This window comes from Oenanthe melanoleuca, chromosome 1 (assembly GCF_029582105.1).
Source record: "Oenanthe melanoleuca isolate GR-GAL-2019-014 chromosome 1, OMel1.0, whole genome shotgun sequence".
Taxonomy (NCBI): Eukaryota; Metazoa; Chordata; class Aves; order Passeriformes; family Muscicapidae; genus Oenanthe; species Oenanthe melanoleuca.
Genome location: NC_079333.1, coordinates 39,864,939 through 39,890,751, shown reverse-complemented (window position 1 = coordinate 39,890,751; position 25,813 = coordinate 39,864,939). Strand labels below are relative to the sequence as shown.

Genomic DNA, 25,813 nt, shown 5'->3' with positions numbered 1-25,813 from the left:
TTAACTAAAAATTAACCTCTTTACTGTCAGACTGTGGATACACAGAGCTGTTGTCAGGATCTGCACCTTCTCTTATGGCCCTTGTAAACCTGAAGAATGCAGATCTTTTCACTAGTTTCTTTCATTACTAGTCATCTATGAATATTACATTACCCTTATTAGAACTGCTTCACTTATATCTTGATAGGCATCTCTCTACCAGATTAAAGACTGTGTCTTGACTTAAAATCTGGGTAAAAAAACTCTTTTCCCCCAGTAAAGACTAATGACTAAGAGATAAATCTACTGTGAAGTAACTAACAATATTGGCACATTATTCCTTGATATCACATTCCATATATCACATTATTCCTTGATATTAAGATTTTTATATACCTTTTCACACACCTAAAACTCTTTGAGACCTATGTTTGTAAAGGCAGTGGAATTTACATAGCATACTGTGTCACTGAATACCAGCACACTGAGGTAAAGGACTCTTTAAAATTACCTGTATAGCCAGTGCTCGAGCTACAAGACTTCTAAGATATTGCAAAGGATCTTCTGGACCTTCCCATTTGCTTTGCCATGTGACAGGACACTGAAATAAAAACATATTTACTGAAAATATCAATTTTATATCTATTATCATTACATTTTAAGTTGGCAATTTGAATGAAAACAAATAATCTGGAGATCAAATATATCAACCAAAAAAAAAAAAAAAAGGCAACACCAGTAGTATAATGATCAAGAAAATACAACTGCAAACAGAAAAAATGTATTCCTGCTAATTCTCTGTGTGGTCCAGACACAGTGTTGATAGAGAACTTGAAAGAACCTCTGCTATTCATTAAGGAAGCATCAGTTGGTTCCACAAATATTTCCAACAGGGCTAAGAGCATAATTTCTTGGAAAGCCACAATATCATCTTTCAGCTGCAGCCACAGTTTCCCAGTCTTTTGCTGCAGCCTCCTCAGACTTCAAAATGCAGTTGGTGTGGCTCTGTGGTGAAGAGAATCTGGTACAATTCCTCTGCATGATTATTTTCCCATCACCTTACAGCTTTTGTAGAGCAACTCCTGAGGAAAAAAGTACTGCAAGGTTTCCCCAAATAAATTTCTCATTGACTTCAAAAAGAAAGGCTTAAAAGGGCACCTGTTAAACTTCTTCTTTATAAAACAAGGACAGAAACACTAATTTTACTTACTCCACAGGAATCTAAAGCACACTGAAAGTGACTGCAAGATTCTCATACTTATGAGAATGAGAATTAATGTAAATCAGTATCTATGGAATATTGCACACTACTGAAGATGCTGAGCAGAAAAAACAGTTTATACTGTTTAATATTTACAGCTGCATTTTCTAGGAAGTTCCCATTCTAATACCAGGTGTTCAAAATCTGATCTCAGAGTTTTGTAAAAAAAGGTATCTGTCAAAGTAAGCACTCTAATGTTTACCTTTTATAGATAAAAACCAGGACATAAATAGATTCAAGGATACTAATTAAAAATGAATTTAATAAACTAAAATATATACAAGACAATTAATAAAGCACAGTTAACTGCATGGAGTTTTTTTCCTAATTCAGATTTTTTGAAACTTATTTATTTTATTTGAAACCTTGCATTTTTGCAGCCTCTTCTACTAGATATGCATTTACAGGCAGTTCATTAATCTATCATTTACAAGGCATTAGCCTAATGTTGCTAATATATCACTCTAAAATACTTTAAAGAAATAGCTTAGCTAATTGTTATTATGTAAGTGCATCTCAGATGTGCTTATGCTCATTTTTGGTGGAATTTATTTTCTTCACAGTGGCTAGTATGGGGTTAACATAACAGTTTTACATTTTACAAATACTGCACATTGCTGAAACCTTTATAATAATACATTTATTGACTTTTACATTTCCATTAGCAGTCCAATGCTTTCTTCAGGTGTTATAATCTTAAAAGAACTATAATCTTAGTGGGCTTAAAATATAGCTTTTGAAAAATAATCCTTTGGTACACAGTACAAGAAAACACTAAACAAGAAGAGTCTATAGACAACACATGAAGAAAATCACTTTAGGATGATTAGTACATGGAGGTTTAGCTGCCATGCCAAGAACATGGCATGCAGCCATCTCTGGAAGGCTGCTGAAAAAATTGCTACATGGTCACAATCCAGTGAAGTGATCCATGACAAGTAAGGGGACAAGTAAGAAGATGAAATGACAGAAGCACTGGTCAATACACCAGGAAGCACTGAACTGATGCTTGTGAGAGGTTAAAATGCGCAGAATTTTAAAGAAACTTTTTGCAGCAGGGATCAGCTTCACAGCTCCTGCCAGTTCCAAAACAAGTGTGCAGCTTAAGCACACAGGCAAGCCATGCTCTCTTGCTCAATAACAAGAAATTTAACTGTAAGAACTAAAGAATGGCCATAACATGTATCATTTCCATTCACTACGACTTGGACTTAGTGCCAGTTTCTACCATATAGTCAAAACATGATTTAAAAACCAATGAGATTGCTACAAAGAAAACATAATTTATTCTAACTGTACAGCAATTTTGCTAACAAATGCTGTCTTGTGAATCTAAAAAGACAACAAATTTAATTATTGCTTTGACTAGGATTTGATAGATCAATAAATGCATAACAATCTTTTCAACAATACTTGTTCTTCACATGAAGATAAACAGGATGTTAACAGGAATTATTGTTCACTGCAGAAGCAATCTCAATATCTATGCATTAGCATCGACAGAATTTATCAGTTGCTGGAGATGAAACAAAACCAGAGTTTCAAGTCACATCAATGTTTGACTACCTTTTAACTCAATTACCTGGATATTAATGATAGAGCATGTAGACCTGCTGTCACTAGTTGTACCAGTTTATAAACATGTCCAGTTTGATGCCAAAAAACATGGAGCAAGTATATATACAAATGTTAACTTTTCTTGTATATCAAGAATATAGGGTGAGATGTTAGGTTGCTATGACAGGCACGGCTTGTCTGGTAAGGTAGGGCAATAATCCATATGGAGTAAATGCAAAGAGAACTGTTATTACAACCTAAATTTTAAGAAGATGTAAAAACTAAGTAAAGGGACAGATTTACATATTCTACATATTTGACTTATTTAGCATGACTTGGTATTTGAAATTGAAATCATATTCCACAATTTCTAACCTTATTGGATTTGTCTTTAAGAGAAAGCTTGATAAGAGAGTAATACATTCAGAAGATTCTGCAAATACTTCTGAAAAATCTTCCAGAGAAAAACTGGGGATTTTTTTGGAGTTTCTATCCTTAAAGAACTCCATTTTAGAGTCTTTATCAATAAAAAAATTTAGAACACAAAAATACGTATTAGTTCAGTTTCTCTGGTTTTTTCAATGCTTATTATAATGTATAGTCATTACAAAATTGCTTACCTTCTGGTTTAACAGAGCACTTGCTAGTCTCTGTACTTCAGAGCTCAGTAGTGAGGTGCCTCTGATGACTTTACTTAAAGAAGCAAGTGACTGATGGATGCTCTGCACAAGGCGAATGGCATTGAATTGCTCCAGAGTAATGAATGATAAGATTGGAGATCCTTGCTGCTCTGCAGGAGGAGACACCTTCTGATGGATCAGGTTAGAATTCTAGGGCAGAACATGTGATACCCAGTTAATAAACTCAGGGAAAATATCATGTTGCACAACATATTATTTGTTTAATTCATAATACTTCATATGACCTTGTTAGCTTTGAAGTGGTAATGGTATCACCCCTTTTCTGAACCTGGATTAAAAGTATAGTGATACTTTCAGTACTGTCTGTGACATGTTCAATGAAGGCACCACTCTTCTGAGACATGTCTGCCTACCCATTTACTTCAAAACTATTGAATTGCTGAAAAGTCTTCACTTAGCTGAATCACTGCTTTTAATATTTGTGCTAATGTGTTAATATAAAAAGCAGTGGTGTATTCAGCACAACAAGATTTTACTGGGTACTGTAAACTATGCTGCCAGTTCTTGCTTCATGAGACTAGTTCAACATGGAATTGAATTAAATACAATAAATACAAAATAAGTATAATTTTATGTGTGAATCTTGAGTAACTCAGACTCCAAGAGGTAAAGCTGCTCTCACACTGCCATTTTTACTAGCTACTTCCCTTACATTACAGCCACTGGAAATCCAAATTTATTCAATAATTTCAAGAGATGGTGCAATTTTGAAAATCTTAATTCATATGCAACATATTACATTAATATATTTTTGCATGTATTCAGAAGCTGCCAATGCATAATGGGGCAAGATGCTGCAATGAATTCGTTATAGAATTAAAAATTTTTTGGAAAATTCTGTAAGGCACAAATACAAAAAGTAAACCCTTGTATATGGGAAAAATGTTTTGCTATTTCAATATCTACTAATTTAGTAAAGATAAAATCAGATTTTACTTTCTCTGAAATTTGTTGTCTTAAAATAACCAGTTTTGATTATTTTTCAGGTTAAATAAATTTCTGAATTGTCACATGGCATCTTCCTTTCCAGAGCATACAGGATATTTACCTCTATAACCTTTCCCAGGTACCATGCATTTGTCAGAACTTTAACATTTTTAATTTCAAGCTCATACTGCACTCAGCTACCAAGCTAAAATATGAGAGAAGCTAAATGAATGAGCAATACTTTGGTTTATGACTGACTAACAGAAAAAAGAAGGATAAAGTGTTCCAACATTGCTAAAAAGGTACACAACAAAGTTACTGATCAAAGTGCCAAAGCATACACTATTTACAATTGTTATGAATTGCATTTTTTCTTTGCACGGATTCAAAAATCACAGTACCAGTTTCACATCAGTTTTTCTGAGACCATAATTTGCTGAGTATATGTAAATTGTAATACAAAACTAGCATAAGCTAACAGATAATTTCTTACTGAGGTGTTTAATTGCACAAAATAAAGAAAAACCCAAGACATTGCACCTTGGAGGCTTTGCTCAATCTTTGACACTATCTAATTCACAGAAGCTTATTAAAAGAGAAGTCCTCTAAGTTCCTCAATATCATCCTTTACATAAGAGTCTCCTATAAATTTCAGATTAATTTCATCACTCTTTCTAATGCTTTCCCTGGAGAATTTGTTGAAACAACCCATATGTCATTTCCACAGGAAAATTAAGCATGAATACCAATATCAGCTTATACATTTAATGTCCTATTACATTCTCATAAAATCCATTATGTATGTAACTCACATCAGCTTTTAAAATATGTGTATGCTCATGACCTGCTTGGGAATTAAGACAAAGAACTGCTGAAGTAGTGAGTGCTTTTCCTAACCATAAGAAACTAAAGGTAGATTCTAATCTTTAATATTAATACTGCATTTTGTACCAATATTATCAGGACTGTTTTGAGACTTTGATCATTTTCCCTCTCTCAGTTCTGTATATGTTGCTATCTTAGTGTAAGACTTGATAAAGTCTCTCCTAAACTGTCCCAGAGCTTTACTTTGTTACCTTCTTAAACTCAAGCTTTTGCAAACTCCAGTATGTTCTAAAAACTGCCCCCTCAGAAATGTAAAAAATATAATGAAAATAAACTCATATACTTTCACTAGTTCTGTATTTGATTCAAAATGCAATTTTGGTGGTGGTGGTGGTGGTGGTGATGGGTTTTAGAAATCTCCATTGCCCTTTTAATTTTGCCTCCTCCTTCAAGTCTCTCTGCCTATTTTTTTAGATATTAGCCTCTCACTGGTTTTCACATGCTTTTCACTGTTGAAAACAAAAAAAGAATGACACTATATTTCTGTTTAATTCCAATTCAGGATATTCTGAAATTCTATGATGCTATAATGGTTCAGATAAAAGTGCAACAACTCATGAATTTTCAAAACTACTTCTACAATATTCTTGCAAAATTATGCAACTTTATGAAAATAATTAATTACCATTTAAAAACATAACAAAATATACAGAACACACAATTTATCATCATACATTCAGTTAAAAACTTTAAAGGAGTTGCTGCTGAAATTTTTATAGGTGGGTGTTCTAACATTCACAGAGCTCATACAGGGTTTTTCTGAAACAAAGCAGAAAATGCAACCAACTTACAACAAAAATATAGCACTGATTCCTCCCTCTCCTCTCTCCTCATTCTCATACTCTTGTGCATCTCTAAAATAATTTTACAACTATTACATGATGGGTGATGCCCCAGTTCCACAGGAGATCCAGTGATGTGACAATGAGTGTTATACCACAGTCCTAAGCCACAGCCTGTCAGGGCTGTGTGGGAAGAGAACAGACACCAGGACACAGGCTGGTTCCATTAACTCTGATTAACTCAAGGGCCAGCCCTTGCCAACAATCTTCCACATTAAGGAAGGGTTTTTAAAATTCATGTAATATTTGACAACTTATTCAGAGAACACTTTACAGATCAACAAGTCTTTCATGCAAGCCAATACTGAACATCTGAGTATGTGTTTTTTTCTAACTAAATGGCAGGTTCATTGGAGTTTAATTAATTTGATAAGTATCAAGCTGTTATTAAATCATGCTGCAAAACATTGTAAAAGCAGTTTTAGGATGAGGATGTTTCCAATGGCAAGAATTAACATGTATGTTTTCAAGTGAGGCTAATGAAAGTGAAAATGTCAAGACATTCTGTATTAGTTCAGAATGCTCATTTTATTAGGCTCAATAAAAAGAGAAGTTTGCTTGTGTAATTTCAACACAGATGCACACTGATTTTGAAGCCCATTTTAAGTATCTATTTCATTCTAAGTAAAATTAAATTAAAAATTTCAGAGCCTAATTCTGGCTAGACTAATAATAAATGGATGAAGGAGAGGCAACTGCCATGATAAAGATGGCAGATAAAGAATAATAAACTTCCTGTTCAACAATTTCAGTATATCTGAATAGTCGGTAGCAACATTTAACAGGGTTTCACATTATGTATGGTCTGAGAGAAAAAATGAAACCCTGCAAATTACCAGAAATATTTCTGAAAAGGTAACAACATGTAAGTTCTTGCTACCATATTAATGTATAAGAATTATTTCCCATTTTGAAACGTCTAAATGAAAAAAGATAGAATTTCCAAGGCATATCTGCCATTTTTGCTGTTTGACCACAGTGTCACAGGCTCTGAAAACTGCACAAAAATTACTTCTATTCACAAAACCATAAATCAGCCAAGGTTAGAAGGAACCTCTGGAGATTGTCAGGTGCTCAAAGCTACAGCAGGCTGCCCAGACCTGTATCCAGTCTCCATCCAAGGATATGACCCTTGGAGCCTCATATGCTCCACACTACCCCTGGCAGTCGACTGGAGCCTACACAGAAAAGCTCCAAGGGGTCACAGCCTGAGAGCCAGACAAGTTTTGGCACTCTTTCCACAATGTCCCACAGCTGAGCCCCTGGAAGGCAGCAAAACTCCCCCAATAACAGATGAGTTCAGAAAATGGGAACATCCTTCTCCCAGCTGCAGGGAATTGCTCACTACTTTTGCTTACCACTTCCTCCTGGTACTTCTGTGTGGCTCAGGTTTAGCTGGCTTTGGAGTTACATTAAGAGTGCAGAGACAAAAACATGTCCACACTAAGAGATTATGAGCAATCATTGAGATGCAAGTTCTATAGGATGTACCTATGTCAAGGGGTAAATTTTGTTGAATTTCAGAATTGTCAGTACATAGATGTACAACAACTGTTTTCAAGGTATTTTTAAGATAATCCTTTTATAATTAATCCTTGACTTACATACTCAACATGGGAATAAAAACATTTAAAACAACTTAATATTTGTCTATATATATCAAACTTCTGAGTGTCTTTTTGTCTCCAGAATTATTTTTTTCCAGACTTCAGGAATACTTTTTTTAAAATTTTACTTCTTCATATCTGGGAAGCTGTTTTAGTTTCATATTCTCTGCCCATTCATGCACAAATAAAATAATTTATGATTATTAACTTAAGCAGCAATTCAACTATCTTCTTCATTCCAATTTCCAGGTCTTTAAATATTCTGCAAACAAAGATGATGCCTTCATTGAGCTATCAATCTAGAATGAGAATGTAGAACTGTATGCAATGCCTCTGAAATATTAAAGATGCCTAGGCCTTTTCAAAGCTTGAAGCAATTAACAGTTGAACAGACCATGAAAACTAATTTTGATAAAGAATATTATTATTTAAATTTTTTGAAACATTCAAGAAAATGTTCCCCACACAAGCAAAAACCCCTATAAAATGTCAGAAGCCATCCTATTCAAAAGATTAATTTCATTATCTGCGAATAGTATAAAGAAATTTTAAGATAATACAGAATCTTTGAATGGCTCAGGTTGAAAAGGACCTTAAAGATAATCTAGTTCCAACCCTCCTGGGCAGTCAGGGATACCTTCCATAGACCAGGCTACTCAAAAATAACCCCACCTAAGTGTCACCCAGCCTGTAGGTCAGGAATTGAGGTAAAGGGCTAAGAAATCATATGAAAGGAGATCTCAGATTTGAGGGCAATGGTAAGGGTGAAAGAAGAGGCCTTCACCAGGTCCAGTTCTCCTTGTCAAAGAGCTCTCAGGGTCTTTATTACCTCCATGTAGGTGACTATCAGAACCTCAGCCACCAGTACCAGCTATGTGTCTTCTTCATGGTACTGCATACTCACAGCTAAATTGTGACCCAAGTTTTAAAGAGTATGTACTTTGAATTTGCAGTGCTAATGAGAAACAATTATAAAGAAGTAGACATTAGTGACATATGTTCTTAATGAGTATTAATGTAGTGCAGATTCAACTGTTTAAAACTGGCCTTATTTACCCATCTTTCAAACATTACAATCAAAATTTCTATTTTTGTTATTGTTGATATGTATGTAAATGAAACAGTTTCATGTGAGCTTTTTCAAAGAAAAATTACAGTGTCCCACTGAAATATACTTTTTCTTATAGGATCACAGACTTGATTAATAGAAAGCCCATTTTCAGAGGCCACAGATTTCAACAGGAAATTATTTAGTACCAGAAGACTGTTTTGACCACAAACATGATGTATAATACACTTAGCATGGATTAGACATGAATTTAATGAGATATTTCAAAATGTAATGGTAAATTCTAATGTGCATCTCATGTCACTTCTTCATATGTGGTTATCTGAGTAAAGGAAAAGTTTTTCCCATTACAGTGTTGCTGTGTAAAAGACATAGTTTTAGGCCACAGCATCTCTTGATGACTGAAGAGACAAAATAATGGCCAAATGTCCAAGTGGGCAGCTAACATGAGGTGGGAGAGATCCTTCCCAAGTGTGCATAGTGTCTGCATTCACACCCATCACATCTAAATGTAGGCCTGGAATAAGAATTCAATTATTGGAAACTAAGCTTTACAATTTCAGTGTTAAAAAACACCACCAAACTGAAACAAACTAGATCAACAAAGGAACATAAAGGGAGTGATACTGGATGCTGCAGAAGGGATTTTCATGAACCTCAGTTAAAAGCTAATACCATATTTCAACACTATAAAGGAAAAACTTCATTGTATTTGAAATCATTAAACATTGTGAATATTAGATAAATGAAGAGACTAAATAAAAATATATATAAAGTACCTTAGCATTTTTCTTGGAAACACATAAAGGATGTTTTGAGTGTGGTCTCACCTCCACATGGAGAAAAAAGGTAATAGCCTGTTATATCACATACAGACTTTATAGCTAATTATGCACCTAACATTGTACTTTACACTTCAAATGCCTTTAATTTAGTTTTCTCTTATGTTTCAACACTTGAGACAATTCCTCAGACTATATTTTTCATGTATTTACCAGAAATAAAAGTTGTCTTTTCAAATTAGGTACATTCCTACCTGATTAAGTTTCTTCCATAAGTTGAGAACAGGAGAAAGTTCTGTAGACCATATTTCTCTGTCAAATTTGCAGCCAGCAGTTACTGACCTACTCAGGATCCGAAGCTGTGAAATGACCTGAGTGATGAGAATACAAATGCACTCTTGAAGAAGGATAAACAAACTTCTTTTAGTACAAAAAATGCCATACACTAGGAAATACTCTTCAATTTATCTATGAACTATCCTTTCCTGCATACTTAATTACTGACCGTGATCTGACCAAAACACAAACAATATCCATAGTCAAGTCAAAAAAATACTTGAACTTCATTCATATTAAACCACAAAAAAACATACATATTTTCTTATTACAGTAATTGTCTTTGTACAATTATAATTTAAAAACTAATGAGGTGCATAATTAAGTAAAAAACCTCTTTTCCACATAATTTAGAACAAAACTCGAGCTCTGCCTTTAACTTGGCTCCATTGGTAATTAAAAATTTAAAGGAAACAAACTCCCAAAATATGTTACTAAATACCTACAATAACTATCAGGGACCAAAACTCAAGGCAATTATAGGAAATTCGATCAGATCTGACCAGGATCTCTCATTTACATATTCATGCTACCTCAATCTATTTAAATGCATACCAATTAAAAAAAGAAAGCATGAAATTAATAAAATAACTGTAAATCTTCCAGAAAGAAGGGGAGCTTCTACTTTATTAGGTCTAACTGCCTTTTTTTCTTAGCAATTTTAGTAAGTTCACAAATCAACTGGTAAAATATGTATATACATTTGGAACAAAGGCCACTGAAATTAAAATTCTTCAGTGATATTGCAGTCTGTCCCTTAAACTGTATATAAATCCCCTGGTATTTTTGAGGCATTTTCATTAAATTTTAGTTATTTTTCACAGTATATTTTTTGCAAGGCATTTTAGAGAACAACTTAATAATTCTCTCCTCTTTTGCTTGACAATAAAGAATTAAGCTTCATAGTAAAAACGTATTAATCATTCAGAAGGCCTGGACTATTTAATTATAATACAGACTGAGGAAGAAAGTCAAGTTGTTTCTGCTGGGATTTGACTTATTTTCTAGTCTTGAAAGATGTGCAATGATGAAGTGCTTTCTTTTGTTTTTCATTTTCTTTGACTGAAGCAAACCTCTCCTCCTTATTTATTAGCCTTTATAGGCACTGTGACTGCAAGGTGATAGTACACCCAACCATCACTTTAACTTCTATAAGAAGCACTGACCATGAGACTGTGGTTTAAAATCCTGAGAGAAGATTATAAGGTCAGCAGTAAAATCACAGTCTCAGAACACAGGAGAGCAGATTTCAGCTTAGTCAGGGATCATTTCAGCAGGAAGAAGTTGGCAAATGTTTTGGAGGGCAAAGAGGGGCCAAGAGAGCTGGTCAATCCCCAAGAAAAAAAGTTCTCAAAGCTCAAAACTAGTTGTTTCTGATGCAAAGGAAAGAAACATGATAAGCAAGTGAAAGAGCAATCATGGCAGAAGATCATCATGGATGTAAAGGAAGCTAGCGACCTCAAATCCTAGGATATGCTGAGTTGGAAGGGATCCACAGGGATCACTGAAGTCCAGGACATCCACAGGAGTCACACCATGTGCCTGAGAGCATTTTTTGAACTCTGCCAGGCTGGTGCTGTGACCACTGCCCTGGGGAACCTGTTCCAGTGCTCAGCCACTCTCTGGATGAAGAACCCAACCTAAACCTCCCCTGAAACAAGTTCAGGCCATTCCCTCAGCTCCTGTCACTGGTCTGGAGAGTAAGAGATCACTGTCTGTCCCTCTGCTCCCCCTCATAAGAAAGTTGCATACTGCAATGAGGTCTCCCACAGAAGATGGGCACAAGGATGGACTATCCAGTAGGGATAGAAAGACACTGTCGGGGTCAAATAAGGAAAGCCAAATCTCATCTGGGTTTAAAAACAGCAGTGTATGCTGAGTAAAAAAGCTTATGGCAGTATTGTGGTAGCTAAAATGAAAAGAAAATATGAGCTACTGCTCTTTATAGCTTCTGTTATATAAAATAACATTTCACTCTCTCATTCTCATAACTTAATTTTAAACTTTCATAATCTTTTGTGTGCCCCAGCTATTGTGTATATCAAAAAAGATTATTGTTTAATTTAGCAAAAAATTAATTTCTCTGATGAATGTTTTGATCATACTATCTTTTACCATTCCTGCTATTCTTCCTCATTTTCACTCTGCACATATGCAAATGTTCTGACAAGCAATACAGATAATAAACACACATTTGTGCCTTGCAGATATCATTCTTTTAGCTATAGTTTTGTATCTTTTAATTTGTTTTTGGTAGTTGCCTGCCATCATTTGCTAAGCAATAAAACATTTATATCAAATACACTTTAACTGGTAATTCAGTATGAAGTACTTCATATAAACTTGCATATAGTGCATACTATAAAACTGAAAAATGTTTATATGATTGCTTTGTGAATATGGGGTTTTGAAAACATTAACTCTGGTATTCATTTTCAAAGTGCCTTTAGAGGTATAAACATGTATCTCCATACAGCTGAAATGATTTTGAGAAGTAGTAACTGCAAGATCAAGTAATTAAAGTATTTTTCTAACTATACTGTATGGGGTTAGCTGTCTTTTTCTTATAATCTAATTATAAAATTTGTCAATATAGTTTAAATCGGAAACACAATATCTATCCTTTATTTAGATGTTTTTTCCTTCAGTGTGTTTCTGCTTTGTGTATGTAATCAAGCTAGTTTAAAAATATTGGGTTATCATTATCAAAAATCAAACACTTAAATTAAAAGTACAGAATAAAAAAAATCAGGTTTTAACTCTCCACATTCTAGAGTACTGTAACATACAATGATCTTCATCAAATGCTCATGGAAAATCTTTACTCTTTACAGTTCATCTCATTTCTCTTCTCAGGTATAACACTCATGATGGTAGCATGATTTATTTCTAAGGTTTCCATGACAGCACAATTTTCAATTCACTTTTTTTTTTAACTAATAGTTGGGCTGAAACTTTCTGTACTGGTGGCTCTTTCAGCTTGAATATTTTTTCAAAAGTTTTACCTAGGCAGTCATTCACTTTCACGACACAGATGAAAATACATTTGATTCATGTCAAAATACTCAGGTTAACCTCACCTTTGAACTGCTTCAAAACCCCCAACTTTTGCTAATGGACTGCAAATTTGATGGCACAACATCTGTCTGAATTTAGGAAAGAACTGCAGACTGTAAAATGCTTACACATATTACTATTTAAGTATGATTACAAGCTTTATATTAGAAATTGAATAGTGCAAGTATTTCATTCACACAAATCTCAGTGAAGTTCCTTACAGTATTGACCAGTCTATGCTACTTTGAATCAGTGTACTTGAGAAAATGTTTACTTAGGACTCTCAAATCAGTCTCTTATGAAAAGGGAAATTTATTTTTTTAAATAAGAACACAGAAAACTAATGCCAGAAAGAAACTAAGAAGGTCTCTAGTCTAATCTCCTGTTGGAAGCATGATGAGCTTTAAAATCAGACCAGGCTGCTCAGGGTTTTATCTGGTTTTGAAAAATCTCAAGCACAGAGACTGAACAACCTCTCTGGATGACCTCTTCCGCTGCTTTACTGCCCTAACAATTAAAAGGTTTCCTGTAATATCAGATCTGGACCCTTCTTGTTTCAGTTTATGTCCTGTAAAAATAAGAGTCAAATGCAAAGACTGCAACAAAGAATGTGTTAAGGTTGGGAAGGACCTGAATAAAACCACAAGTGGGATAAATCACCCTATTAGAATTCTCAGGTGTATCACAGAAGTGTCCAAGGAATTGTGCTATGTTTGCAGTTGCTCCATGTGTTTTCACCTCCAGGCAAGAGAAATTGAGTTGGAAGGGAAACTGGATTTAAAAGAAAAAGGATTATCAGGAATACATTTCTGGGGGTCACATGAAAACCAAAGCAACAGCACAGGAATGAAGACATAGACTGAAAAAGTACCTAGAAGGAAGGAGACCTTGGTTCAGATGACAAAAGGAATATGATTTATATAAGAAGATAAAACAACTCTTGGGTTGAAAGAGGGCACTGTACACAGTCACATTAGGCAAGCTCAAATTCATTCTTACCTATCCTTAGGCACTTACTTAAAGCTTGCTTAAAACTTACTCAAAAATATTATCAACTTAGCCTCCCTGAATAACCAACCAACAGACAGATCTTAAGTGGAATAACTTCATATATTATACACTAAAAGCTCTTATATATTGTGCTAGTTCACACCAAAGGCAAATCTAAATATTCTGAATGAATAGAATAGTGAAAGAGAGAAAGTGAAATAGAGAAGAGTGAAAAACTTTACCATTAAGCAGAAAAACAGTACCTTCATTAAAAATAAGAGAGGGATAGAAAAAGAGGTAATAAAAATATAAAACAATCAACAATAATGGTCTGTTTAAAGAGGGGCAAGAAGATTATTCAGAACCACCATTCTTTGTAGAATCTGTCTGTTTTAAGTAAGGTTAACTAATCATAACAGTATTAATACAAAAAATTCAATGGAGCAATTTATTTCTGAATAATCCATCTAATACTGATGAACAGCCCACAGAAACTCCTACCAAGTATTTTCTCTATTCTTAGTGGAAAATTCATGCACTGCATGCTTTTTTCTGGGTTATCAGCAGAGAAAACCACAAATTGAATATATTAAGAAAGGCGGGCTGGTCAAACTAAGAATGTCAATATTTATTTACCTAGTTATTAAATTACTTGTGCATCTTGGCTCTTTAATCTATTGCATATTTTTGGGTGCATCTACAGACATATGCTGCTATGATATTGACCAGCACATTAGAGTAAAAAACACATGCATCTAGAGAAATTATGAGAGATAATGAATGTTCCCATGTGACTTCTTATGGAACTACTACAAAGTCATGTTTTACCTGAAAATTAAAATCAATGGAAAAAATCAAAATGAGGAAATGTCAAGATTTTGACTTTTCCTTCTCCGAAACTTAGATAAGACAGATTTCTAGGAACACAAAATCTATTTCTGTTCTTTATTCATGCATAACATAAAGTCTTGCTTTCAGTTATTCACAACTACTGCAAAGAAATGCTACTCACAAATACAATATATAATAAACACAGACTAACATCTAAGTCTTGTATTCATTTCAGAATCAAATAATATTTTATACACAGTATTAAGCCTGGAAAAAGAGCAAAGCAATACAGTCAAAAATACATTGTGAAATTCTGTAAGTGAATTTAAAAAAAAAATCTCAGATCAATAATTTCTGAACTCAATATGATACTGTTCTAAAAATGCAAAGCTGGAAAGATTTGCTAGTCAGATAACTGTTATTCTTTTCAATATTATGGAACATATAAAAAATAGTTTTTATTTTTTACAAAAATCTAGCAAAGTCCTCTCAGTAAATCTACAGATGTCAAAGTAGATACTCTACTGCCACCTACCAGTTTTAAACGGATGTAGTAGTCTTAGCAAAGAAACTACTTCCATGCTCCCTTTCTCTGAATGAAACAATATATTCCTTTACACAGCAGCTCAGGGAGATATTTCTGGCTTTATAAGACATTACAGCTCAAACTAAAATATGAAGCTATAGCTTAATTACTTTGGTAAATATTGTGAAAGTAGTAACCCAGTGCAATGCAGCTGTGTCTCCTGTGTCACAAGAGGGAGCAGGTTTCTGTGTGACACCCCTTCTGCCAGAACTAAGTGCTTCCATGGTGTTTCTCACAGTCTGGCTGCTGTTCCCTCTGCTGAGAAAGTAAGTAGCCTAAGACCGAGCTTGCATCGAAACCTCTCTGATTTTCAGTCCCTGACTGTGGCCCTCACCCTCCCTGCAAGAGCAGGATCCATGGATGCTGTCAAGATGAAGGTATTTTAATGGCACTTGTGAGCAAACCATTCCTACTGTATGTGGATCAGTAAGAGACAGTGTAGGTCTGTGCTTGCTCCTTCCTTGCTCCATCAAGGGCACCTCAAAGCTGCACTTTCACTCATGAAGGATCTGAAGCAGGGCTGTACTCCATACAGAGACACAAGCCTCCAATCAGAGACAGACTCAGTGTGGCAAAGACATTGACCACACCTGCATCTTCCTTTATACAGAAGCAGACTATATATCATATACTTTTGACAACAGGAAAACCTTCTGTAGAGCACAGGCTCAGGGCAGGAAATAAAGTCATCAGCACACTGTAGATGGACAGCTCAAGCCCTATTTGAACCTTCTCCTAAGAATAACTACGAGTTTTACTTCATAGAGGTCCATGGGATACACATTACATTGAGACCATGAAGCTAAAAGGGATGCCAGAACAGGGGTTGACTAACTAATTACACACTGACAAAATTTAAGGAGACTAGAAAATGGCAGCTTGTTTTTAGAAGAGAAGCAACTTCTCTTATGCAGAGCACCACCAATATATTTTCATATACACAGCAACAGTCCTATGAGAATTGATAAGGTCATTTGAAGCATCACTAAATTGATAAAGAGATGTATTCTAGCTGTTTTTGTCAGAGCACAGTACTGCAGCTTCCACTGCATTAATGGCACAGCACATCTCTTTCATGCATCACCACAGGTGTATTCAAAATACTCCCCCTATTTAAAAAAATTCCTTTTAAGTAATCACATCTCTCAGTCATAGGGCAATAAATATAGCTTGACATTACTCATCAATTTCTACTAGAGACTGTTAGTCATGTATTTGTGATGTGGGATGTAGTAAATGTCAGTAATTAAATGCTCTGAATAATTGAAAGGTTATATAATTGCTAAATCATTTTAGGAAAATAAACTTATGTCCATCTGGAATCTATAGTAATAACAAGAATTTCAAGAATAATACAAATTGCTTTTTAACAGTTAAAATAATTTTCAGTAATTATACACATATTACTCTATGTGACATAATTAGGATTATGGAGGAACAGTTAATGTAAGATTCATGCTCTAAGTCCTGCTGAGCTGGGTGGTGAAAGAGGAAATTGTGTCTGTTGACAAACGCTCAAGAAGCTACAGCTGTCATTACAGCTGCACCTTGAAAAACAACCACACACCACAGCCCACCTATTCTATATACAGCAGAAATACTGCAGTCAGATGTGTGACTGAAATACTGGGTGGACATACCCTGACTTTTCTTCATCTGACTTGGGTAATAACAACTATGGAGATTTGGTGTACAAACTCAGACATGATCCAGCAATTTAAGAATTGCCAGTGTCCTTATACACCCTTCCCCATACCTTCTGTTTCTGTTGCTCTAAGAAACAAGGCAAAAAGCAGCACAGGAACCATATATCTGATCACAGTTTTAGTAAGACAGAGAGCAGTTTTAATCTAAGTAAAAGGATATGCAAGGAGTAGTAGGAAGCGGTACAGAATCAGCCAGTGACTTAATGAATATAAGAGCACAACAGAAACTAAGTAAAATAAAAGAGAACCCAATGATAAAATGTTGTTTTAGTGAAGTCAGTGAGATCATTACAAGTACATTTAATGAGGCAAAATTGTTTCATGTTTCCTGACCCTGGTTTGTACCTCGTCTGCTTTACTAGATTGCTCTACACTGTTCTTCCTTGTTAGTTTAATATTAATTTTAACTTGAGAAATATCCATCATAATAAAAAATAGTTATAAAAGGGTAACTTTTTTCCTACAAAATTTCTCATTTTCAAGTACAGACAGAAGAGCAAGAGTATTTATTTTATTTAAATACTTTATTTAGCAGCTACACTGAGGTCCAATTAGCTATTCCTTTTGATTTCTGATAGGTTCATTAAAGAAATTGTTGTTTCTCTTTAAGCAATCCCATCTATAAAAAGAATGATTCCATTTGAGATTTCTGTGCTATTATTAACTCCTGTGGAGTATTCAATTTGGCAACATGCTTTTTGCCAGATTTTGTAAACTTGACATTGTTCAGATACCCTCATTTTCTTAAGTCTTGCTGATATAACACGTGAATATTAATTCTCTATGCTGAGTTTCTGCTAGAACAACCTCTCAAGTTTTCAAATGATCCAGCTGCCATTCATGATGAGTATAAAATGTCATGGTATGAATCACAGAATGACAGAATGGTTGGGGTTGGAAGGGACCTCTAGAGATCACCTAATCCAACCCCTAGCCAAAGCAGGTTCACCCAGAGCAGGCCACAGAGCATCACCTCCAGACAGGTTTTAAGTATCTCCAGAAGAGGAGATATTCAACCATATCCTCTCTGGCAGCCTGTTCCAGTTTTCTGTCACCCTCGTATTTAGGAAGTTGCTCCTCAGACAGAACATCCTGTGATTCAGGCTGTGCCCACTGCCCCCTGTCCTGTCACTGGGTACCACTGAAGAGAGTGTGGCCCCATCTTCTTGATATCCACCCTTAAGACACCTGTAAACATTGATAAAATCCCTCAGTAGTCCCCTTTCCAGCTGAAACAGACCTAACTCTCTCAGCCTTTTCTTGTAAGACACATGCTCCAGTCCCCCAGTCATCACAGTCCTCCCTGGACCCCCTCCAGCAGCTCCTCATCTCTCTTGTCCTGAGGAGCCAGACCTGGGCACAGCACTCCAGATGTGCCTCCCCAGGGCTGGCAGAGGGGCAGGATCACCTCCCCTGACCTGCTGGCTCTTCCCAGTGCACCCCAGGATCCCTCTGGCCTTCTTGGCCACCAGGGCACACTGCTGGCTCAGGGACAGCTTGTTGTCCACCAGGACCCCCAGGTCCTTCTCTGCAGAGCTGCTTTCCAGCAGGTCACCCCCAGCCTGTGCTGGTGCCTGGGGTTATTCTTCTCCGGGTGCAGGGCTCTGCATTTTCCTTTCTTGAACTGCATTAACTTTCCCTCTGCCCAGCTTCCCAGCCTGTCCAGGTCTCAGAATGCCAGCACAGCCTGCTGGGGTATCAGTCACTCCTCCTACATGAAAATAAATATGAACACAGGCCAGGCAATTTCTAGGCATTTTTAAATACTCTCTATAGCACTGTGCACTGGACTTCTGTACAAAAACAAATTTATACTTACAACAGTGATCTGCAAAATGAGACTTTTACTGAGAATAAGAAAAAAACATACAAGCATTATACTGTGTCAAAGAACTGAATCAAAATGGGAATTAGAGCTTTCAAAACCTCCAATTAAGAGTTACCTTTTAGTCTACCATTTAGAAGCCCTCTAACTATCATTATTTGCAACTCTGCATCTTTGTATTTCTAAAGATATGTGAAAAAGCTGTATTATTAATGATGACTTCACTGAAGGAAATTTCTGAAGTGCTGGTTAACAACCCACATTGCAAATGCAGGCAGAAATTATTATTTATATTTATATCTGTTGAGGATAGCCATTACATAAACTGCAGAATAAAGATTTTGGACTTAAGGAAATAAGACACTAGTTTAATGGCCATAAGGGAGAGGGAAAATATGATACAGTACAGTAAGAAGAGGGAAAATTTGAGGCTGTAGAGTTGACAGCACATTAATTTCAGTTAATTAAAAAGGGAAATAAAAGACTATTTTTGAATGAGCTTCAGAACAAGTTCCCCTTATTTTGCAGAGAGGCCAAGATTTTTAGCAAAATGACTGAGTAAGCATGAGTATCTCTGTGCCTTAAAAGGCAAAAAAAAAGAAAAATCAAGGACAATGAAAGAACTGCTTGGACAATTCAAGATGAAATTAGAAAATCCAAAGCCCAGCTGAAGATAAGACAAGCAGGAAACAATTAGTGGTGAAATGGGTTTCAACACATGAAAAAGAAAACATGGGGGCATTGGCTGAATGTAAGAGAACACAAGTGAGGCATGGTATATAAAACCTGAAGTATTCTAAGGCATCTGTGCATGGTGTAGGAAGCAAAGGAGCAGATAATATTGGGAAATAAAGAGCCCATGCAAAGAACATGAACACACTAATCCACTAACAGGGACTTCAACCCAGCTGCTGGCCAGTCACCAGTGGTGTGGCCAATTCTCTTTCATATTTTATCCATGATCTCCCCCAGGAGACTGAGTGCACTCTCAGCACCCTGGCAGACAGGGGGCAAGTCTCACAAGGTCAGCCTCACAAGCACACTCTCTTCCATTCATGTGAATGACAGCCTTGCCCGAGGATGCATAATGAACCATTCACTTGCTTTAGCAGTTGAATAAAATAAAACTTGTAATAAAAAAATGAAATTTAAAATGTGTCTTTCACTGCCCTGGAAAATAAAACAAGCAAAAAAAATATCTACTAATAAATAAAATCCTTTTTTTGTCTTTGAGACAAGCACTGTAACTTGCATACTTTAGGATGCTTGAAATTTCACTTCCTCCTCCTGGACTTTTCAATTTGAAATTGAATACTTAGATATGAAGTGCAAGTGTGACAACTATATTTGCATTGTTACAGAAATGGCAAAATCCTGTTCTAATAAAAATCTAATTTTTCAGTCTAGTTTTCAGAAGAATAGAAACCCTCCCATATTCTGAGCAAGCAACAACCTCATAGTTAATGGCTGTTTTCTCTAATCTCTTATATGCTCATTAAAATGTTCATTATGCAAGTTTTAGAAATGCTGTTGACATTATTACAAAACTTGATTCAAAGTTCAATGGAAAGAAGTAATTCCAAAAGGTGATTCACTCCTTTATTTTAGATGCCTATCTAAGCCTGGCACAAATTATTCCCTGTAGCTGCTTGTCTTTCCATAGTAACAAAACATAAAATGGATGACTAGTTAAAAAGAGGTGGATAATATTCATATGATTGAAGCTAGTTGAGAAGTATTACACTGGGGTTTCTTTGTTTTAATTTTAATCTGCTTTGAATTTGTCTTATCATATTCTATCAGAGTACCTAAACATTTAAAAGAAAAACAAACTCATAAGAAATTATTCCAATCTCAGTCAGGGGAATTTGAAGTGGCTTGAATCAATAAATACATCACAAGTCTTTTCTAGCAAGATTGAACAAAATATTTTCTAAGAGCTGAACTAAAAATCTGACAGAACCCCTCTGTGCATTTCAAAGACAAACTCTAATTCCACTATATCTGTTTTTAAAATACCATTGACTTGTGGGAAATGGTAGAATAACATCTAAATAAAATATTTCGTGTTAACACAGGAGTTATTTTAAGAAATACTAAAACACTAACTGAAGATAATATCAGTGAAGGAAACAGGATTTCACACATCTAGGTAATTCACTCCATGGCAGGTATGAATATGGTATCTTGGAGCTGCACTGTAATACACAGGGAATCTAGATAACCATAAGATTAGGCACCTACCTATGAGAAAAATAAAGCTTTGTTAGATGACTATCACCCTTAGAAAATACTTTTTCTACTATATTAGTTTTGCTGCCAATGTGTAGTAACTATCCAAAAAATATGCCTGTTCTGGGAAACAAAAGAAGTTTGTGATTTTCAGCAAGAAGGAAAATTTAAAAAATTAATTCTGAGAAAAATAAGGTATTATATTCCTGCCCTGTCACAGAAAATGATACACAGATTTGGATTCAATTTGAGACTATAAAATTACTATCAAAAAAGGTTCTTAAGGCAAGTGATTTTGTTGGAAAATCTGAACCCCACCTAAACTGCAGAGTATCATTGGCCTGGTTCAAAAGCAAATAAAATTCCAAAGGAGGAGAAATAGTTCCAGGAAGTTCAGTTGAAGTGAACTGGAACCCAGTCAATATTTAGGTTATGAGCATTCAGAGCTCAGATTTTTTACTTCATATATAAAATCTACAAATTAATAATTTTTGTAGTATTTCTTTGAGAATTTGGTGAGAAGCCACCGTCTGTGGACTCTTCAGCAATGAATCCCAAAGGATTCTTTTACATCTCTGACATCCTTAAGCATTTTGAAGGTGTATTGGGTTGACCTTGGCTGGACACCAGGTGCCCATCAAAGCTGTTCTATCACTCCCCTTCCCAGCTAGACAGGGAAAAGAAAATGCAAGGAAAGGTTCATGGGTTGAGCTAAGGACAGGGAGAGATCACTCACCAGCTGTCCAGAGGAGGCAACAAGGCAGGTGAGGGGCTGGAACACAAGCCCTGTGAGGAATGGCTGAGGGAGCTGGGGGTGTTTATCCTGGAGGAGACTCAGGAGTGACCTTATCACTCTATAACTCCCTGAAAGGTGGCTGTAGCCAGGTGTGGGTTGGTCTCTTTCTCCAGGCAGCACAGAGAGAACCAGAGGACACAGTCACAAGCTGTGCCAGGGGAGATACAGGTTGGATATCTGGAAAAGGTTTTTCACAGAAAGAATAATAAAGTACTGGAATGGTCTGCCTGGGGAGGAGTGGAGTCACCATCCCTGGATGTGTTTAAAAAAAGACTGGATGAGGCACTTGGTGCCATGGTCTAGTTGAGGTGTTAGGGCATGGGGTGGACTCTTTGATCTTGAAGGTCTCTTCCAACCTAGTGATTCTGTGATTCTGTGAATTACTATCACAGGCAAAACAGACTTGAATTGTGGAAATTATTGCTAATCAAATCAGATTAGAAAAATGAGAAATTAGTCTCCAAATGCCTTCTCACCATCCCTCATTTCTTCCAGGGCTCAACTTCATTCCTGAAATCTCTACCTCCTGCAATCTGAGTAGTGCAGAGCAAGAGAATGGGGGCTGTGGTCAGTTCATCACACATTGTCTCCTCACTCTCTTTCCCTGCCCCAGCAGGGGGTCCCACTCACTTGAGACATTACTCCCTGAACTTTAAAAAGCAAGTTTCAATTATCTATGCACAATCAGCCTCAGGAGGCCATAAAAAGTTACTGCAAATTCACACACTTGCTTTCCAATTCTGTCATCGCTGGGATGGTGGGCACAAAAGAATCAAATGCTGTCCAAGTATAGAGAGACTGTAACTACCCTTCATCTTTGCATGATAATGTGAGAGAGTACTCATTCATTTATGAAAATATCAAAAACAACCTATTCTTCAACCTTGCTGAAACTTAACCTACCTCATATGATACTCTCTGTGAAGCATTATAATGTTTAAAAGAATGCCAAATTCCTGAGGCAAGATATTATTAGAATCATTGAACACAGTATTGTATACAGAAGCTAGCAATGAGCAAACCACATACTAGCCATATTCATTATCATTGGCAACCATATTTGAAGAATCTTGTGTGAGTTGCCAGTTAACTGATTGTCTTTTTTCTCAAACTAATTTACTGTATTATTGAAGAATGTTTAGATTACCCAGTCGAGTGATCATATATAGCTGCTACTTACAGGCTGCAGTAATTTGTGTTCAGCAGGATTAGCTGGATCACTCAACATATGTTACACTCTCTAGAGTGCCTGCAGTGAGTATGTCTGCAGTGCAAAGGAAGGAGACAAAACAATGCCTCTGCATTTTCATTTCATCTTCCTAGGTTGGTTACTAGCAATAAGTCATATTAGTTGCAGGTATGGTAAATCCTGCACAGAACAGGATAGTTCTTATCACTTTTCCAAGGTTTAAAAATACATATGCAGGTCTGTCTGTTTCAGTCTGTCAAAATTCTATTTATCACATGCAATAAATTTTATTTTGATGATGACACTTACGTAGAGTTCTATTACAATTATAATGAAGGATGAGATTTGTTGATAAGAATTCATTAAAGGACAGAACTAAGAATAAGAGATGAGTTCATTGGCACCAAAAACCCACTTTGCAAGATCACTGGAGAGACATCTAAATTTGAGACTCATTGCACAGGAAGTCTAAAGCAAACCCCCATATATTCTGATTGTTCTAGTCATTGGTTGCAACTTAGACTGGGAGACTGGACCACCTGAATACAGGCCAATATGCAGGCAAAATACAGTGTTTATCAGATCAGGAGAAAGGAGCATGACTGTAACTAAGTGGTGAGGACTGCTGTTGAGTATGAGGAAACTGAGCTGCAGTACAGAAAATCTCTACTGGTGTAAAAAAGGTAAGATGAGGTATACTGACTCCTGCAGCTGCACTGTCAGTAGACGTTTTTTCTATTTTAATGCACTGTTCTGCAAAGAGAACATAGCAAGAGATGTGAGATTATTCATGACCACATTCAACACAAGAGATGTGTCAAAGGCTTGTTCTAACATCAGGTGAGGCAAAAACAGAGACACAGTGAACTCTAGAAATCCAGGCTTTAAAAATTTATTTACCTACTTAGACCAACTAAGTACATAATTCAGAAAAGAAATTACATCATATTTCTAAAAAGATCATGTCTTTCCAATTAGTTTTTTAAAGAAGGATTTTACCACTATGCATTCAATATTAATTCTCTCTGAATTACACTACAGAACATTGCAAGAAATAATTTCTAATAAATCAATCAGCAATTGCCAATGTAAAAATAATACTCGTGGCAATACTCAGCTTTTAAGTTAGAAAAGTTCTCTGCTGATAAGAAGCTGTGAACATACTCAACACTTGTAAAATGAAAAAAGACTCTTTCTTTTTATTGATGTTTTAGGTGCACCCAAACACCAGCAATCCATAGGCTGCAGAAGAGACATCTGCATGACTTCAAAATGCTGCACTGTGCTGCAGCCTGTTTCTACTAGAGGAAAGTGTGTTGCTGCAGCAACACAAACTATCACTTCTAGGCATGAAAAATTAATAATATTCACAGAAAGTCTAGAGAATCAGCAAAGTAGTGGACATTTCACCTGTCTGATGCTAGAGACATGGTGGCTGAGCTGGTAGCAACTAATTTCTGACTACCCTTGTTCATTCACCTTTTATTTGCTTTAGCTAGGGTAACGGATTTCTGAGAAACACTCCTGTTAGAAAACAACCAGTGAATTTCCAGTTGTGAACCATGGGATCACCTACAGATCTAAAACAGTAGCCAAACTGTTGGAAATGGAAATGGGAGTAGGATTCAGTGAGGAAGAAGCACAGTTTAAGAAAAATCTCACATTTTTGTTACTTAAATTGCCTAAGACTTAAAAGAAATACTGCAAAATACTATTGGAAGGATGAAAAAATACCTCATATGACAAAAATATAATCTCACAGAACTGTAACTAGAGCAGTCTCACATTTTCAAGATTATAACCCATAATTTATAGCTTATAATCAATGCTATGGCAGACCAGTTCAGCAGAGTGTGAGTTTACATGTAAATGCACTCATTATCTATTTCCCTTCACATGGGAACTCTGATCTATTCTGATTTTCAAATATTAGCATTTTTAACAAGCACAGATTTTAACAAGTTATGCAAGCACAGCCAAAATAAAAAAATAATCAGCAGTCTACAGTGAATCTGAGAGAAACAAAAGCATCTAAATGGGTGTTTATGCAAATGATTTTAAGACAAAATCAAAGAGAGCTATGTTGAATATTGGAGCATGTATTAGCTCTGGAACAGACAAGTTCTTGAATTCATCCTATTAGCATATGCACCTTCATCCTACTGATATGTCCTTACATATCTTTATGTTTTCATGTTCTAAAGAAATCATAAATAGTTTGGCAATACATATATAGATTTAAGTGAACAGAAATATTTAAAGAAATTTACCATTACTATATTTGATAAGCAACAATTGCAATACTCGAAGGCATTTTCTTTTTTTTTTCATTAGATCAGAGGTCTTACACCAATAGGAAATTTCTGCTTGGAGCCCTTTTTAAGTAACTGTGAGCAAACAATTAGGTACTTTTTTTTAAAAAATGTAATTCTTAGTCTTGAAATCATAGGAAATTCCAGTTATGGAGAATTTCCAACTGACTTTACCAAGAAAGGCTGGACCAAAAGATTGCTAAGTTTCCTCAAACCTATGATCCTATGATATAATTTTTTCCCCTCTATAACTTGCCCATACATAAGACAGCACACCAGGGCTGGGCAGAAAATTAAAGAGAGCCTTGATATACAGACCAATTCACTTCAGAGCTCTGATTTA

At 35.8% G+C, this 25,813-nt stretch overlaps 1 protein-coding gene across 1 annotated transcript in view; it reads right to left on the bottom strand.

The window, feature by feature from the left end:
* The window catches only part of DYNC2H1 (dynein cytoplasmic 2 heavy chain 1), a 139,743-nt gene that overhangs the window by 25,398 nt on the left and 88,532 nt on the right, over positions 1–25,813 (bottom strand). Inside the window, exons 83-85 of the mRNA XM_056488331.1 lie at positions 9,865–9,981; positions 3,418–3,627; positions 491–580 (exon numbers count right to left, since the gene is read on the bottom strand). Coding sequence (XP_056344306.1) covers positions 491–580; positions 3,418–3,627; positions 9,865–9,981 — 417 coding nt within the window. The remainder of the gene's footprint in view (positions 1–490; positions 581–3,417; positions 3,628–9,864; positions 9,982–25,813) is intronic.